The 14472-nt window shown below is 45.1% G+C and overlaps 1 protein-coding gene across 3 annotated transcripts in view; it reads right to left on the reverse strand.

Annotated features, from left to right (window-relative positions):
- Nucleotides 1-1866: 1866 nt before the first annotated feature.
- CAMK1D (calcium/calmodulin dependent protein kinase ID) overlaps nucleotides 1867-14472 on the reverse strand; it is a 209254-nt gene continuing 196648 nt past the window's right edge. The window contains exons 9-11 of one of the 3 annotated variants that reach the window (XM_014255191.2): nucleotides 13569-13656; nucleotides 12917-13055; nucleotides 1867-5788 (exon numbers count right to left, since the gene is read on the reverse strand). In XM_014255191.2, coding sequence (XP_014110666.1) covers nucleotides 5787-5788; nucleotides 12917-13055; nucleotides 13569-13656 — 229 coding nt within the window. In that variant the 3' untranslated portion in view covers nucleotides 1867-5786. Of the gene's footprint in view, nucleotides 9548-12916; nucleotides 13056-13568; nucleotides 13657-14472 lie in introns of all 3 variants that reach the window. The other 2 variants (XM_014255190.2, XM_005526051.3) reach the window with 2 other exon arrangements.

Raw genomic sequence — 14472 nt, forward strand, 5'->3', positions numbered from 1 at the left:
CTAAGCATCACCTGCTCCTGAACCACAGGGGTCTATCCCTACCCAGGTTGGATGGTCCTCAAAGTTGTGTACCTGCACTTTCTCTGCTTCAACAGGCATCACTCATTCAAAACTCCTCTTGGGTGCAAAAGAAGAGCTGTCACAGCCCACTGGAGCCTTGGTTCTGAGAAGGGGTCATTCTAGAGAGCATGAAATGGTGTTGATCTAGCACAAAGAAAGACTGATGTATGGCATAAGCCAGACCTCAGTGCATACCAACACTGAAAGCCTTCAAAGGACAGTCCCCTTCCCTCCAGTGCAAACATAGTTGTGGATTTTGGCAAGGCTGCAAATAAAATATTTTATACAGTTGCATCTTGGTCTTGTCCCTCTGGCTTCTCTGTACTGATGTTTTATCTCCCTTGTTGCAAACAGCCAAGAATATGTGGCTGAGCACATAGCATCAAAGAAAATGTACAAAGATTAAGTGCATATTGACATGACATCATCAGGATGTCATGCATGAGGATTTCAATGGTCCTGGGGTGATCTTCTGCCCAGTCTCACTGGGAACTTGGAAGAGCCTGGTGCACTCTGAGTGACCACTGAACCTACACAGGAACCCATGACTTTAAAATCAAAACATGAGAAACTTTTCCTGGCTGAGATTTTAATTCCATGGTAAAATGTGGGATAGACCTTAATCTACTGTAGGTGCCAAATTTGAGCTAAATCCAGATGATTTACACACAGGTGGGAGTGAGGTCTTTAGTATGCAAAGAACGTCAGAGTTCAGGCTTATGTCACCTGGAAAGACTGCACAGTCTTTTTACAGGACCTGCTGCTCCTCCTCACATTGCAAATCATGTGTTTGTGCCTCAGTGTCACACACCACCTCCAAAAAACTTCCAGACAGCATTTTTGTACATGGATGTACCTTTCCAAAGATGTATCTTGCCATGGATGTCCTTTTTCCAGTGCACAAATCAGAGGTTATCTCACCTGTCCTGGTACAACCCACCATCAGAACCTAATTCTGAGAACACAGTTGCTCACCACAGCTTTCAAATACTTACCATGTTGGTTCTGGGGGTTGTTTCTTCGTTCACAAAATAAAAGCTTTATAAGTAATTTGCCTTTCTCTTTATATTGCTGTGAGTTGGCCATCATCACTGCTGATTGTTTCAGCTCTGTTACTGAACCAGGTGTCTAAAATCACCTAGCTTTGGCCTCAAGCATAGGCCCACCTCCCTGCTGAGCATGTTGGTTTTGCCACCTATTTTAATGGGGGAGAATTTCTTGGGTGCCAGTGAGTGAAAACCAGAAAATAAGAAACAAAAATGGAGAAAAATAGGGGGAAAAAATTAAAAGCAAATCATAACACACACCAGGAACATCATCTGGAAGAACATGAAGCCAATGATGGAGCACACTCAACAGCCTTTGGAGAGCACAGCTGACTGCAAAGGGACTCAGAAATTCTCACTGATGAAAATCCTCTCTGCTGATGATTCCCACCACAGAGTGTGTAAGTCACCAGGACCAATTCAAAGGTAAGCAGTCTCCAACAAGCACATGTCCTTTCCTGAGCCCTGCACAGATATTCTCAGTGCCCAGGAGACAGCCATGTCTCCATATGTTGACATTCAACGCCATTTGCGTTGACAGCTTTGGGAAAAATCCGAAGGACAAATCAACCTTTTTATTAATTTCCCTATGGAGTAAACTGGGGAGAAAGAAAATATTATTATTCTCCTTTGGGACATAAAGGAACATCATCGCATAAACCACAACAGGGCAGTGGAACAGCGGCAGAAATTATTCACTCCCTCTCTTGCATGTGGGTGGAAACTCATGCACTCAAAATCACCAGACTTCACATCAGGCTGATTTAATTTGATTTATTGGAGGAAAACAATTAGTCATCCCTTTAAATTGTCATTATGATAGAAATCTCGATATGTATACATGATTGTCAAGGCAAAGAACCACTTGCGATGTAGCCCCATTAACAATTTGCAGAACTGCAAACTCATTACGCAGATAAAACTTTTGCGATGCCTTAATACATGCATGGAGTAAATACACATTCTTCCTTCTTTTTGGACATGGATGCTGTTATGAACTTGTTATCAATCACAAGACCTGCAATATTAGGCACACTGACATTCCTTAAGATTTAAGCCTTTGTAGAAAACATGCTTGCATTTTCATTAGAAGTCAACTGAGGGATGTTTTACAGTTGGGGATATTTGGGGAGTCACTGTTCTGGGCAGACTAGGGTTTCGGTTTTTTTTCCCCCACTGTTTTCTGACTCAAATAAAATATCTATCTAAAAAAAGGCCCAAATAGGCCAAAATATTGTTTCTCAGCTAGAGGTCAATGTACAGCAGGTCACTGATGTTGTGTTGACCAAAACATGAGTCGCACCAACTGAGCTGCAACCTTCCACACTCTTCACTTTGGGGGTCATGCTTGATCTAGTAAGACTCAGCATTTGTGATGCCATGCTGGGCTCAGGGGATGCAAGATGAGAGATGGAAAAGCTCAGAGCTGTTCCGAGCAACCTCCTAGGATCTCCCACCCACCAGGAACCACAGCACACACCCAACTCCTCGTGGAGCCTTGCACCGTGTGCTGCCTCAGCAATCTGAACTCAGGCTGGTTTACGTCTGTAACTGATGATTTGTTGTGCTGCCATACAGTGATTCACCAATGGCACAGCCCTGGCTGAGCACCACCCTTAAAGGGAGGCTCATGACTTCATGGCATTTTTGGCCACCATGGAGAATAATTTCCAAGGACTATGCCACCAGGATGGTGCTTGCACCCCAGGCCTGGCCTTGCCAGGAGCACAGAGCAATTTCCCAGTCCTTTCACATGACTCCGCTTTGAGTTTTGTGAACTCGAGCATCTTCCACACAGCAGCCACTCAGGAGCTGGGACCAAAGCCTTGCTGATACCCACAAGAGGTTTGGGCTGGAGCTAATACAAGCACCATGGAGCCATCCTGTACCCTGCCTTGAAAAGACCAGCCCAGATGAAAATGGGTCAATGACTAAGGGAAGAGAAGGCAAGGACATGATTTCCATGTGGAAGATGGAGAAGTACCACACCAAACTCTTCTGTGGATAAATGCTATTACTTGGAGGTTCAGGGATTAAATGGTAGTAGTTGGCTGGTGATGCTTTGGAAAGGATGGGAAAATTCAGCTCAGCCCTCTGCCCTACATTGTGCAGGCAAAGAATTGCAGCATCTTGGTCCCCAAAATGCAGTTCATTCTGCAACAGGTGAGAAAGAATTATTTTGTAGGAAGAGAAAAATACTAAGATTTTGAGTCAACCAATCTGAATTTTCACTAGGAAAAACAAACCAAAAGGAAAAAAGAAAAAAACAAAGAGACAATTTGGACAACAAAACCAATGTGTTTCTTGGTAGCTCTGAGCGTTAGTGACCCAGGGAAGGAATTTTTGATGCAGATCAGATTTGTAAGCATTGTATTAAAAAAGGGATTCTCACCTCCCCAGCTCCCTGCATCTACACCTGTGTGACTGTTGCCTAATTTTTAGCTGCTCTGGATGGTGACTCTTCCTATACATGCTGCAGGGCACTCAACAGAAGGACAAAATACATTACCAGGCTTTGCAGTATCTTGTTTACAAAACATCAGCTTTTGCATTTACTTAAACTTAACAATGGATTTCAAGTTACAGATACATTGAGTCATTTAAAAGCAATACATAGAAGTAATTCCCTCAGAGAGAAGGTTGGGTTGAATGTGCATAAAGAAATGCTTGGGAAATACAGAAACAGTGAACAGCAGTTTAATACATGCAGTGCAGTATCATGCATTTATTGGACAGTTGATGCCATCATTAGTTCAGCAGTGTTTTTTCACAATTGTGAGCGCACATGCCCTGATTCCACTCTGGAGCATGGAAAGACTGTAAGAGCCATTTGACTGACCTTAGCATTTATGAAGAGGAAGGGAAAAAAAAAGCTACCTGGACAGATAAGTGGCACTATTTGTGGTGGGGAAGGGGATCTTGAAAACCAGAGCCCAGGCTAAAGAGCCTCCTGCACTACAAACACTATTTACACAGCTTTGACCCAACCGTGCAAAGTTAGACCAAAAATCCTGGACCAACTCCTGATCACCCACCAGAGAGATCTGTGATCCCTGGGGCCACAACACGCACGTGCACACACAAACACACACGTGTGTCACAGAGACCAGAGCACCTCGCACACAGGGTGGGAAGGCAGGACCTGGCTTCAGGGATGTGAGGGAAAACAAAGGGGATTGAGTGAAACTTGCTGCTGGGCATGAAATATGGGATGACTGGTTAACCAGGGGAAACAAGAGTTCATGCAGTGTTTGAGTGCTGTTCCCTCGCTCAGCCGTTGCTGACAGTGATTTGCCAACTAATCCTCCCCCCTTGGTCTTGATGCTGTTTTCCTTGGATACTGTAGTCTCCGTGTGTGTTTCTGCTTTTTGCTTGAATGAGTGTTCAAGTTTCTGGTGCAAATAAGCACAATATGGAAGGCAAAACTCCCTTCCCATTAATAATTTCTGGGATGCATTCAGGCCCAAATTCAGAGAGGTAAATATGCACGGGAGCTAGAACAGGAATAACTGCATCAAATGAGAATTTCCATATGCTGAATGGAAGCTACTTCTGTACCTTGGGGCTCAGCCTAGAAACTTATTTAGCCAGTAGATTAATCCCCTGATTCTTTGGAAAGAGCAAAAGGAACAGGCTACAGCCTGCACGATCTTACTGGCAAAGTCAATCTGGTGTTTTTATCTGGTGCTCATTCAGTGCTGCTCAGGACTGGAGCTGTTATCACAGGAGGAAGTAATAGCGCAGGTTTCCCTAGAGCTGATCTTGTTAATGCCAAGTTCACATCAAAGGGCAATATCCTCTCTGCTTGCCAATGGCTGAAAGCTATCTGGCTTTCTCTGGTGGATTGCTTCCCTAAAAATAGGAAGGGGACAACCTTGGGGCCAGCTGCAACTGCATTTCATGGCACCCTGGAGGCCCATGTTCTGGTATGCAGAGGGTTTGGGAAAAAAAGCCTGAGATCAGGGGTTATGCTGGCCCTGGGACAAAAAAACCTTAGGACAAGACCTGAATTTCATCAGAACCAGGCAGGGACCCAAAACAATTGGTAATAAATAAAAATACCGTCAATAGTCATGGAGGTATGCAGGACACACACACAGCAGAAACCCATATCCAGTGCCTACTGTAGAACTATATGGAGATGTCTGCCAGTGGGATCACACCCCTCTTTGTGGTTTGATTCACATGAGGAATGAACCAAATTTCTTGGTTTTATTTCAGCACCACAACCATAACAGACACACAAAGCATAGGTAAAATCTTATTTTTTTTTTCTTTTTTTTTTGTACCCACTACTCTAATGGCACCAGCAGCAACCAGGACAGAAGAGACAGCAGCAGCAGAGTGACACAGTCTCAGGAAAGCAACACTGCCAGGTTTTCCCCCACGATCCTACTTCCCCACTAGCCGTGTTGCAGGGCCAATATCCATTTCATGCTGCAGAAGGGGTGATCCAGCAGAAAGTTAGGATGCACTGAGAATGAAGTCACATGCAAAATCATCAGCAGAAGCCCTTGCCACTGCAATACTGACTTTCAGCTTGCAGAGTTCATGGGCAGCCTGTCCTCACAACTTCTTCTGCAGGCTAAGGGGCCAGCTGGAGCTTTTCTGGATTTGTTTTGTTTTGTTTTGTTTTCCCAGCAAGAGCACTGCTGTTGGCATCAGAGATGGCCTCTGTGACTCTGGAGGTAAAAATCAACAATCAAAGCTGCAAGCAAAGAAAAAGAAGGGGAAGGAGCTGAGGAAAACAATTTACAAAGGAAAAACACATTGGTACCAGTAAGGTAAAGCAGGAAAGGGTAACAAACAGAGTCCAGGCTGAAGTCCTCATGCAAGCAGCAAATCACAGATTGTTTAGTGGGACAGTTCATTGGAAAAGAGCCCAGAGTGATTTTTCTACCTTGTCCTTCATCGCAAGGCCAGCTGGGGATTTGTTTTGAAGCTTCTACTGTGGGGCTATGTGGCCATTCCCCTCATGTCCACATTATTTACATCACCTTTGCATTCTCCTGTGAGAGTGGCTGAGCAGAAGCAGGCTGGGGCAGAGGAAGGACATGCAAAAGCACTGGAGCATCCCTGGCAAGAAGGCCGGAGTGTTTGCCCTAACAGGCTGTGCTGCCAAGGGGCAAATGTCTCCAGCCCCCTCCCACAGATCTGGCCTGGCTGCTGCCAAGTCAGCCCTGTTAACAGATTTACCCAGATTTAAACTGAGACGTTTTAACCAAGTGATGCTTCAGGAGAGATCTTTAAGCATTTGGTGAACCTAGGTCAGGTCTCCAGCTGTGTTTCACTGATACCAAAGAAGAGCTCCCCACCACCAAAACTGCAGCAGAAAGAAACAATTTTGCTCTTAAGTGCTTCTGTTTCTTATCTTATGATCCCAGCAGTTGATAGCAAGCCAAAGAGAATGATAAATTACACAACCAAGGCAGAATATTACTTGCAGAAACAAAACCAAATCACACTAATTCCAAAAATGGAAGGAAAAATACCCTCCCAACAAAAAACCACAGAAAGCACCCAGCAAGGAGGGGCAGCCAGTGCATGGGAACCCCCCCATCTGCAGGACAGCACGTCTGCCTTTGCTCCTGTCACTGCTCTTTGTTTCGGAGATGGAAATCCATTTGCTTTTCTTTTTTCTACAAGATTCATTTGGATGCTGTATTTTGATCAGTGGCCACAGCAACTGCTGAGGTCACGTTCAAACCAGACCTCAGGTTTCAGAAGAGGAGGCACAGAGGGAACACTTGAGCCCTAAACTTTAAAATTGCTCTACAGAGACAAAATTATTCCCTATTTTATTTTTTTTCCCCCCTAAATTATTCCAGAGACAATTATTCCCTAACTAAATCCTGCTTTTGGTTGCATGTCTGTAAATACGGGGAACTCCACTGATGCCAGACTGGGAGTCTATTTACAACCTGCAACTGCAGCAGAACAGAGCCAACTGTGCTTATGAAATCACAGGGGTTTGAAATACCTTGAATTTCTTTGGGGTTGGAGTCTCTCAAAACTAAAACCTCCTTACTCAGGCTGGTCAAATAAAGTGGCCTTAGACTGAGTTTAAAATGCATTCTATTAATGTTTTAATGCTTTTGCAGCAAGACATAAAGAGCTCAGATGCAAATGCTGATAAAAAGTGTATGATGGCAATGGCCGGGGTGCAGGGACAGGAGCGTGATTTGCAGCAAGGAGATCCCCTGCCCTTCAGTCTGCCCAAATCTTGGTCAGAAGTCTTCATTGTGGAAATTATATGGAGTTTTGATATAAGCCCCCAATATCTTAGCAGATAGTATGTGCTATCTTTCCTAAAATGAGAAGTTGATGTCTTTTCTGTGTGAGCATCCATGGCAGCTGCAGCACCCGGGGCTCCCTCAGATGTGCCACAGCCCTCTGAAAACAGGGAGCAACTTAACACAGAGGAAACTAGAGATCTGGTGCAGCAGCTCTAAGTGCCACTGGAGTGGCTATTTCAAACAGAGGCAGGGCTCACTGCCACCTGCTTTTCCAGGTTTCTTTTTTCCTTTTTTTTTAGAAAGATGGATGAAATCCCAGCTCTGCTGTGTGAAGCCAACCAGCTAAAGCTGGAGCAGGGTATAGAAATCTTGATGAAAAATACCTATCTTATGGCTTTTCCCAGCACAGGCACTATTGCCTGATACATTCAGCTCTGTCTGTGACTGGATTTCACAATTTCTTGTGCAGGACAAGTGAGGCAAGCGTGGCAACAGAGCACCCTGCAGGGAATTGTGCCTCTGGCAGGGATGGACCTGTCTGGGATGGGAGGGGCTCAGAGTGCCCAGTAAAGGGCATCTTCCTCTGCCACCTGCCTCCCCTCTCACCTCCTCAAAGCAACATCAGATGGGAATTTCATTGAGGTAACCTGGAGGGAGCCTTTTAGCAAATTGGGAAAATTTGCTCTCTTCTCTGTTTCAAGCTGCTTTAATGCACAGCAGCACAACAGTTGTGGTGGCTATTCCTGAACAATGCACCAGCACAAAGAGCCTGGAAAGTGCATGCACTCAGTAATTAAAAAATGGGTAAAAATTTGGCTTCCTTTGGTATATGAGTCTCTGGGGAGGAAGGAGAGCCAGTGCCACCCCTGCCATCAGCTGTGCCTGTGCCTTCCAGCAGGGTCCTGCTTTCCCAGTTCAGCACTCCTTGTCAGCCCTCAGCCTGATCATGATGGAGCTACACTACACCAGATCCTGCAATTTGCACCCAAGAACCTGCCAGTGCTTTACAGAGGGCTTCAAGCACCACTCCTCTCCCCACTTTTGGCTACACTGGGAGGTGCTGAGCATCAGCAATGCCAGGCAAAGCCTGAAGGAGCTGTGGGTGCTCAGAATCTCATGAAGCCCTTGGGCTGGATTCACCCCATGCCAGAGGCCACACTACAGGGAGGCTGGTGAATTGAATGTCTTGCTCGAGGGCAGCACAGCAAATCAGTGGCAGAAGATGATGATTCCCACCCCCGTATCTTCATTTTCTTTCCCTCTGCTCACAACACACAGCAAGTCAAAGGAGATGGGAGCTGCAGGATGAGACTGTGCTATCATTTCCCTTGCACAGCTCTGGTCAGCTCCTGCCTGACTCCATGTCCCTGCCTCTCCTCTGAAACAAGGGTGCTGATCCCCAGCACAACAGGAATGAGGCCAAGGATGAGCTAACTCCCAGCTGGTGGCAATTTAATTCTCCCCACGGCTTTCAAGGAGGAGGATGAGGGGGAAAGCAGCAGTTTCTTAATCTGAGCAGTAACAGCTCTGCTAAAGCCAGACAGACTTGCAGTCCAATTTGAGGAGCAAGAAATGGCATGCCATTGAAATCCTCCCATGTTGCAAAGTTAATGCCAATTCCTACCTACAGAAATAGCCTATCCCCCAGCAAACTGGAAGAGGGACATTACTTGAAGTAATTTTTAAAAGAAAAAAAAAATGCTCAGAAAAGTATTTCTATTTAAATAATACAGTTGAGATGTTTGTAGTTAATGGAAAAAAATACAACATATACTGTTACCTACACTGAGAAGAGAGAAGATCACTGGGGGAAATAATGAGTGTTCATTAGTTAGAACATTGCTAGACTCACATACATATATATATTTATATATATAGATATATATATATATGTATATATATGTACAGCACCAGAGACTGTTAGATTCCGTTCCTCCTGGAGTCATTGCAGTTTGTGATAAATGAAACATTTCAGAATTGCAGTATAAAATATGGCCATAAAAAAATCTTCTTTCTTCTAGTCCTTGGCCGAGCAGGGTGGGACGGCTCGAGGCCGCCTGCCCGCTCCTCGCCGCCCCGGCGCTCACTTGCTCCCTGTGTGCACTGTGGTCACTGTGGTGGGTCTGGGTCTCCGGTCCCCTCCTACCGCAGAAACGCCTGAAGAAGCAGATGAAACAAAACTACAGAGAGTGGATGGAGACATACCTAAAAGGAAAGCCAGAAACACAGTTAGAAATGTTATTTTTGGAGGCGGGAACTTGGGCAAAGCTGAGTTTGTTTCGTAGCACACTACGGAGTGGAGAGGATTGCAGCTGGAGAAGGGGCTGCTGCTCTTCCTGTAGTGGTGGGTTGGCTGGGTACCTCCACAGGGCATCTTCTGCCCATGGTCATTCACCTACTGCCACCAGCAGCAGTGCACACACATCTCACAGGGACTCAAGGTCCAGTTTCAGTATGGGTTCGGCCACACCAGTGCCACAGTTCCAGGGCTGAAGACAAAGAGTTGTGAGATTCAAAAATCCCTCCAGCATTGTACTTGCTCAGAATAATTTCCTCTTGGGCATGTTAAAGATGATTAAATGTCTCACCATGGCCATCTAGCTAAACCAACAGACTGCACCTGGGCTAAACACAGTTCCTCAGGCATCTTGGGAAGCTGCTGATAAAGAGGTACAGTGGGTCAAATTCATTGCTGATTTCCAGTAAATCTAGAGGGAATGTAAATTTGTGTGACTTGGACATCACTCTAGTGACAGCTCACATTGCTGCAGGCTCTGCTGGGATGTCTCCAGGACTTCCAGTGAGGAGGTTGATGTGAGGTTGAGTATCTCTTGAGTACCAGTATTCTGGTGCATCAGAAGCTGTTAGGTGGGGACCCAGCATGGTCACCTTGCTCTGATAAGATGCAGGCTCAGAGTGATTAGAAATACAGTTCGTTTTTCCAGGCTGGTGAATAAAGGATGGATGAAGCCTATATTAATATATTCTCAAACTGAAGTTTGACATGGCCTTTTGACTCTCCAGAATCTTTTTGATACTTGTTAAGACTTTTGACTACTTTTCCGTGTTTCAAGAAGGTATTTCAATCTCAAGGATGACTATGCTGTACGTATACTTGGCCACATTCCATTTCCCATTGACATTTGACAACTTGGCATCACACTGCAATTTATCTAGTATCTTAAAAATACAGAGCTCTAGGACCTAAATAATCTAGGCAGTCGAATCATGACTGAATTGAATAAACTAGCCATGGACTGAGAATCAGGCCAATACACGTGAGAAATCCTGACTGATTCCCTTAGGAATCCCTTCCTGTTTCCTGACAGGAAGCATAATACAGGCTAATGCCTGATCTCTGTTCTGCCCTGCTACAGAGGTTTCAGATGCAGCCTGACTTAACCTACTCTCAGGCCGTACTTAATTGTCTTCAGTGGTGTGAAATTGCTGCATTTGAAACAATTTGGAGAGTTCATAAAGTGACTATTAATAGCATCAGGCAGCATTCTGTTGTGTAATGGTGGCACAGCTGGATCATGTAACTTGCTGCACTGGATCTTTCTCATGCAAGGAATCTGTTCCCAGAGAAAACTGCTGAGAAATAAAGAGGTAGGACAGAGATCTCAGAGATTTCCTTTTTCCTATTGGGAGATATTGGGTGAAATGGATATGATATGTCAGCTCCCTCTTAACTCCTTGTATTTGCTGCTGGCTCTCCTCATTGGTTCTCTGGGGCTCCAGCATCTCCTAACTCTTTAAATTATTTATTTGAGGAAGGAAAGCTCTTCTGCATTGTCTGCCAAGCTAGACTTAACCTGGGGTGCTTGGGAATCTTCCAGTAGTTTTCTGCCTCATATTTCTGGCATGTAAAAACTCATCCTATTTTAACACATCTAGTTTAATCCTTCATGTCCTGGTTGACTGTACCACAGTAAAATATGGTTGGATTCTGCACAGGAACCTGCTGGTTCTGTAGTGGTTGAACAGATTTCTTTCTCTTCTCACCCTTCCTGTTCACACATGTCTTAACACTTTTCAGACTACTAATTGCCTTTAATTAGCACCATTTGAGATTAATCAAATGGATGGATGGAGATTAATCACCCACCAGTTTAACTGCATGAATCACCACTAGCTTAGCAGCAAAGCATTCATCAGATGCTCTAGATCTGACTGGAGTCCAGCACTGCCATAGTGCAACCAAAATCAAGAGATGTTTCTCCCATGCAAGGGGTTTTCTACATTGCTGCATGGCCAGTGCATGGTTGGAAGTGTTCTGAGGTTGGTCAGCAGCACTGCTTTGCAGGTGCCAGGTGTGTGCCAGGAGCACTGTGATGTTTTTTTGGCAGCAGCTGTAGGATTTGGCACTGGGCATCACAAACTGGACACCAGGTATGAATCCCCACCAGGCCCAGTATGCAGAGGGAAGGGGCTCTCCCCTGGCTCAGCCAGAGCACAGGCTGAAAAAATATCTCACAGAGTACCCAGAAGGCAGAACCCACCCCACAGTTTGTGGGGGAAACTGTGCCCATGGCAGCAAGAGGAAACAGCTTCCCCACAGAGCCATGGGGACTGTGGCTGGTGGCATGTCCTTGTCAAGGAGCAGGGGGAGGCAAGCAGGGGTGGCAGAAGCAGAGAGCAGCATTATTCAAAACCCATCCTAAAAGGTGCTTTCAGCTCCAGAATAATGCAAGGTAGTCTAGAAATCACTACTTCATGTCCACAGCAAAGCATTCCTTTATAGTGCTGCACTTTAAAAGTAACCCCCTCAACTGTAAAGTCCACATCCCTCCACTGCATGATATAAAATATCTTCAGATGGACAGGAGAGAATAAAAGAAATGCTCAGAAGCCAGAGAATAAATAGGTTTCATTGCAAAGGATGCATGTCTGTCTTCCAAATAATCCCTTTGCTGCCATGTCTCCTTCCCTGGCATTGAGAAAAAATATATCCCAAACATCTGAGTCCAGTGTGCAGCTTGCAAACGTCAATTATAGCACAAAACAAACATGGCAGAGGGCCAAGTCCCATGATGGTGTAGAAACTCTGAATCCTGCTCAGACAAATCAACCTCTTTGTGCAGGAACTTAACTTGGTCCAGGAAGAGAGAAGCTGGGTCTGACTGGCAGGATCAGTCTTCTCCATGGAAATGGAAAGGCAATTTTTACAGAAAAATTCCCTATCATAATACTGTAAACTCAAACATAAATAGTTTGAGTGAACTTCTTCAAATTTCAACCAAATGCAAAACTTTGTTACTGTGGAGGTCTGGGTCTTTTTCCCAAGCAAAAGCCCTTTTTCCCCACAAGAAACTGTGGTTTTCTCTCAAAAAATCACCAAGCTAAAACATCTTTTTTTTTTTTTTTTAGCACATAGGCTTTTCCAATTGAAACACTATTTTCCCGGCCAGACAAAAATGACTTCCAGTTTCAAATCCTAATTTTAAATGCCTGCTTGCACAAAGCCAAACCTATGCAGCGAGGACTGCAGCCTGGGGCCCGAGGGAAGACGGGGATCCCGTGGATTTGCTCGGCTGCCGTGGTGGGAGCTTTCCTGGGATGTTGGCTACTCACAATCTTTCCGTGTGGCTGCGTCGGGGAGTGGCGTGGCGAGGCTGAGGGTGCTGGACACGCTGGCACTGGCACTGTCCAGGCTGCTGCCGAGGTGTAGCCGCCTCATGTGCCGCACGACTGCCGTGGCGTTGAATGCTTGCTGGAGAAAAACAGACAGAAAGAAATCGAGCATAAAAAAAATAAATTGGAGATGGAAGGGTTACTTGTGCTCCTCTCCTGGCTGCTCAGAGTTTCAGAAGGGAATAAGCCTGTTATCTTTCAAATTTTTCCCAAATTCTAAACTAGAAAGTGCATTATCAAACCTTTGCTCTCCTAATGCTCAGCTGGGATGCAGCAGCCTACAAGAAAGTCGTATTTGACAAATCCATCCCTCTCCCAACATTTCTTCATGTTCCTGTGTGGTGCTGACCCCACTCCACCAAAAACCACGGGTGCTTTAGCTATGAGCAGTCCCAGCCTCGTTTCTCACACTCATTACATTTGGTACTTGGCAAACACCATCCTGGATAACAGGCCCTGCAAGGTCATGTAACCTAAGCCTGGACCAACCATTTTGACCACAATTTTGGGCCACAAAAGCACCACCCTGAGGCAGGGGTGGCCTTATGGCAGAGCTGTGTGTCAGTGTCACCCCTCAGGACAGGTCACTTACTCTCCATTTGCTTTTTGCAAAGTTCTTCCGGATCTGAGCACTGACCGACTCGTGGATGTTTTTGTTGAGTGCTGTATCTCCAGCGATCCTGAAATGGACAGAGCAGGCACATTTTAAGAAATCTTTTCCCCCTCTTAAATACTCTTACTTTTTCCTCTCAGCAGAGAGGCTGCTCCCAGGTGTGACTGCACCTGCAGTGACAATGATTTCATTCACAGACGGGTTCAAACTTCCCACGGCTGTCTCCGCTGGCAGCTGTGGTGGAAAATCTGGGGCAATAAAAGCCAGTGTAGATAAGGCTTGTAGGTCTGGCAGCTACACAGAGGTATGGGCTGATTTTGTTGGTGCATGGCTGCTTTCTATCACCATTACAGCCCCAGATGAAAACATTCTACCTTTTTTTTTTTCTCTGTATCCAAAGACTTAACATCAACAGGCTGAGACTACTTTTAGCCTCAGCTATGCAGAAGCTTCCAGAGCCACTCCAACCTGTCTGATTTCTGTCTGCACTGGAGATTCTCCTGCTACCCTGCAACGCACATAGCCATTTATCATGATTAATGTAGATTTACAGTAAAGCAGAGACATGGACACTCATTGAAGCAGCACAGACTGCACAAAGAGCTTAAGCTGAGCAACACTTAACCTAAAATAATTGATTGATCTTGCATAGTTTCTTTAACAGATAAAGATGCATTCAAGTCTTCACTAAACTCCATTATATCAAGGGGATTTTATTGATTCATTTAACTCCTCAAGGCATGAGATCTGTTGGAAGAGCAGGCACTGCAGTGAACTGACATTGGGCCATGTGCTGGAGAAGTGAGTGCTATCTAATGTAGGTGATGTAAGGAGCCAAAGATTACCTTGTATGTTGGATGTGATACTTTCAGAAATCAATACT

The sequence above is a fragment of the Pseudopodoces humilis genome, chromosome 5, assembly GCF_049639895.1.
Source record: "Pseudopodoces humilis isolate 2021_Gansu_Grassland_sample_001 chromosome 5, ASM4963989v1, whole genome shotgun sequence".
Classification (NCBI taxonomy): domain Eukaryota; kingdom Metazoa; phylum Chordata; class Aves; order Passeriformes; family Paridae; genus Pseudopodoces; species Pseudopodoces humilis.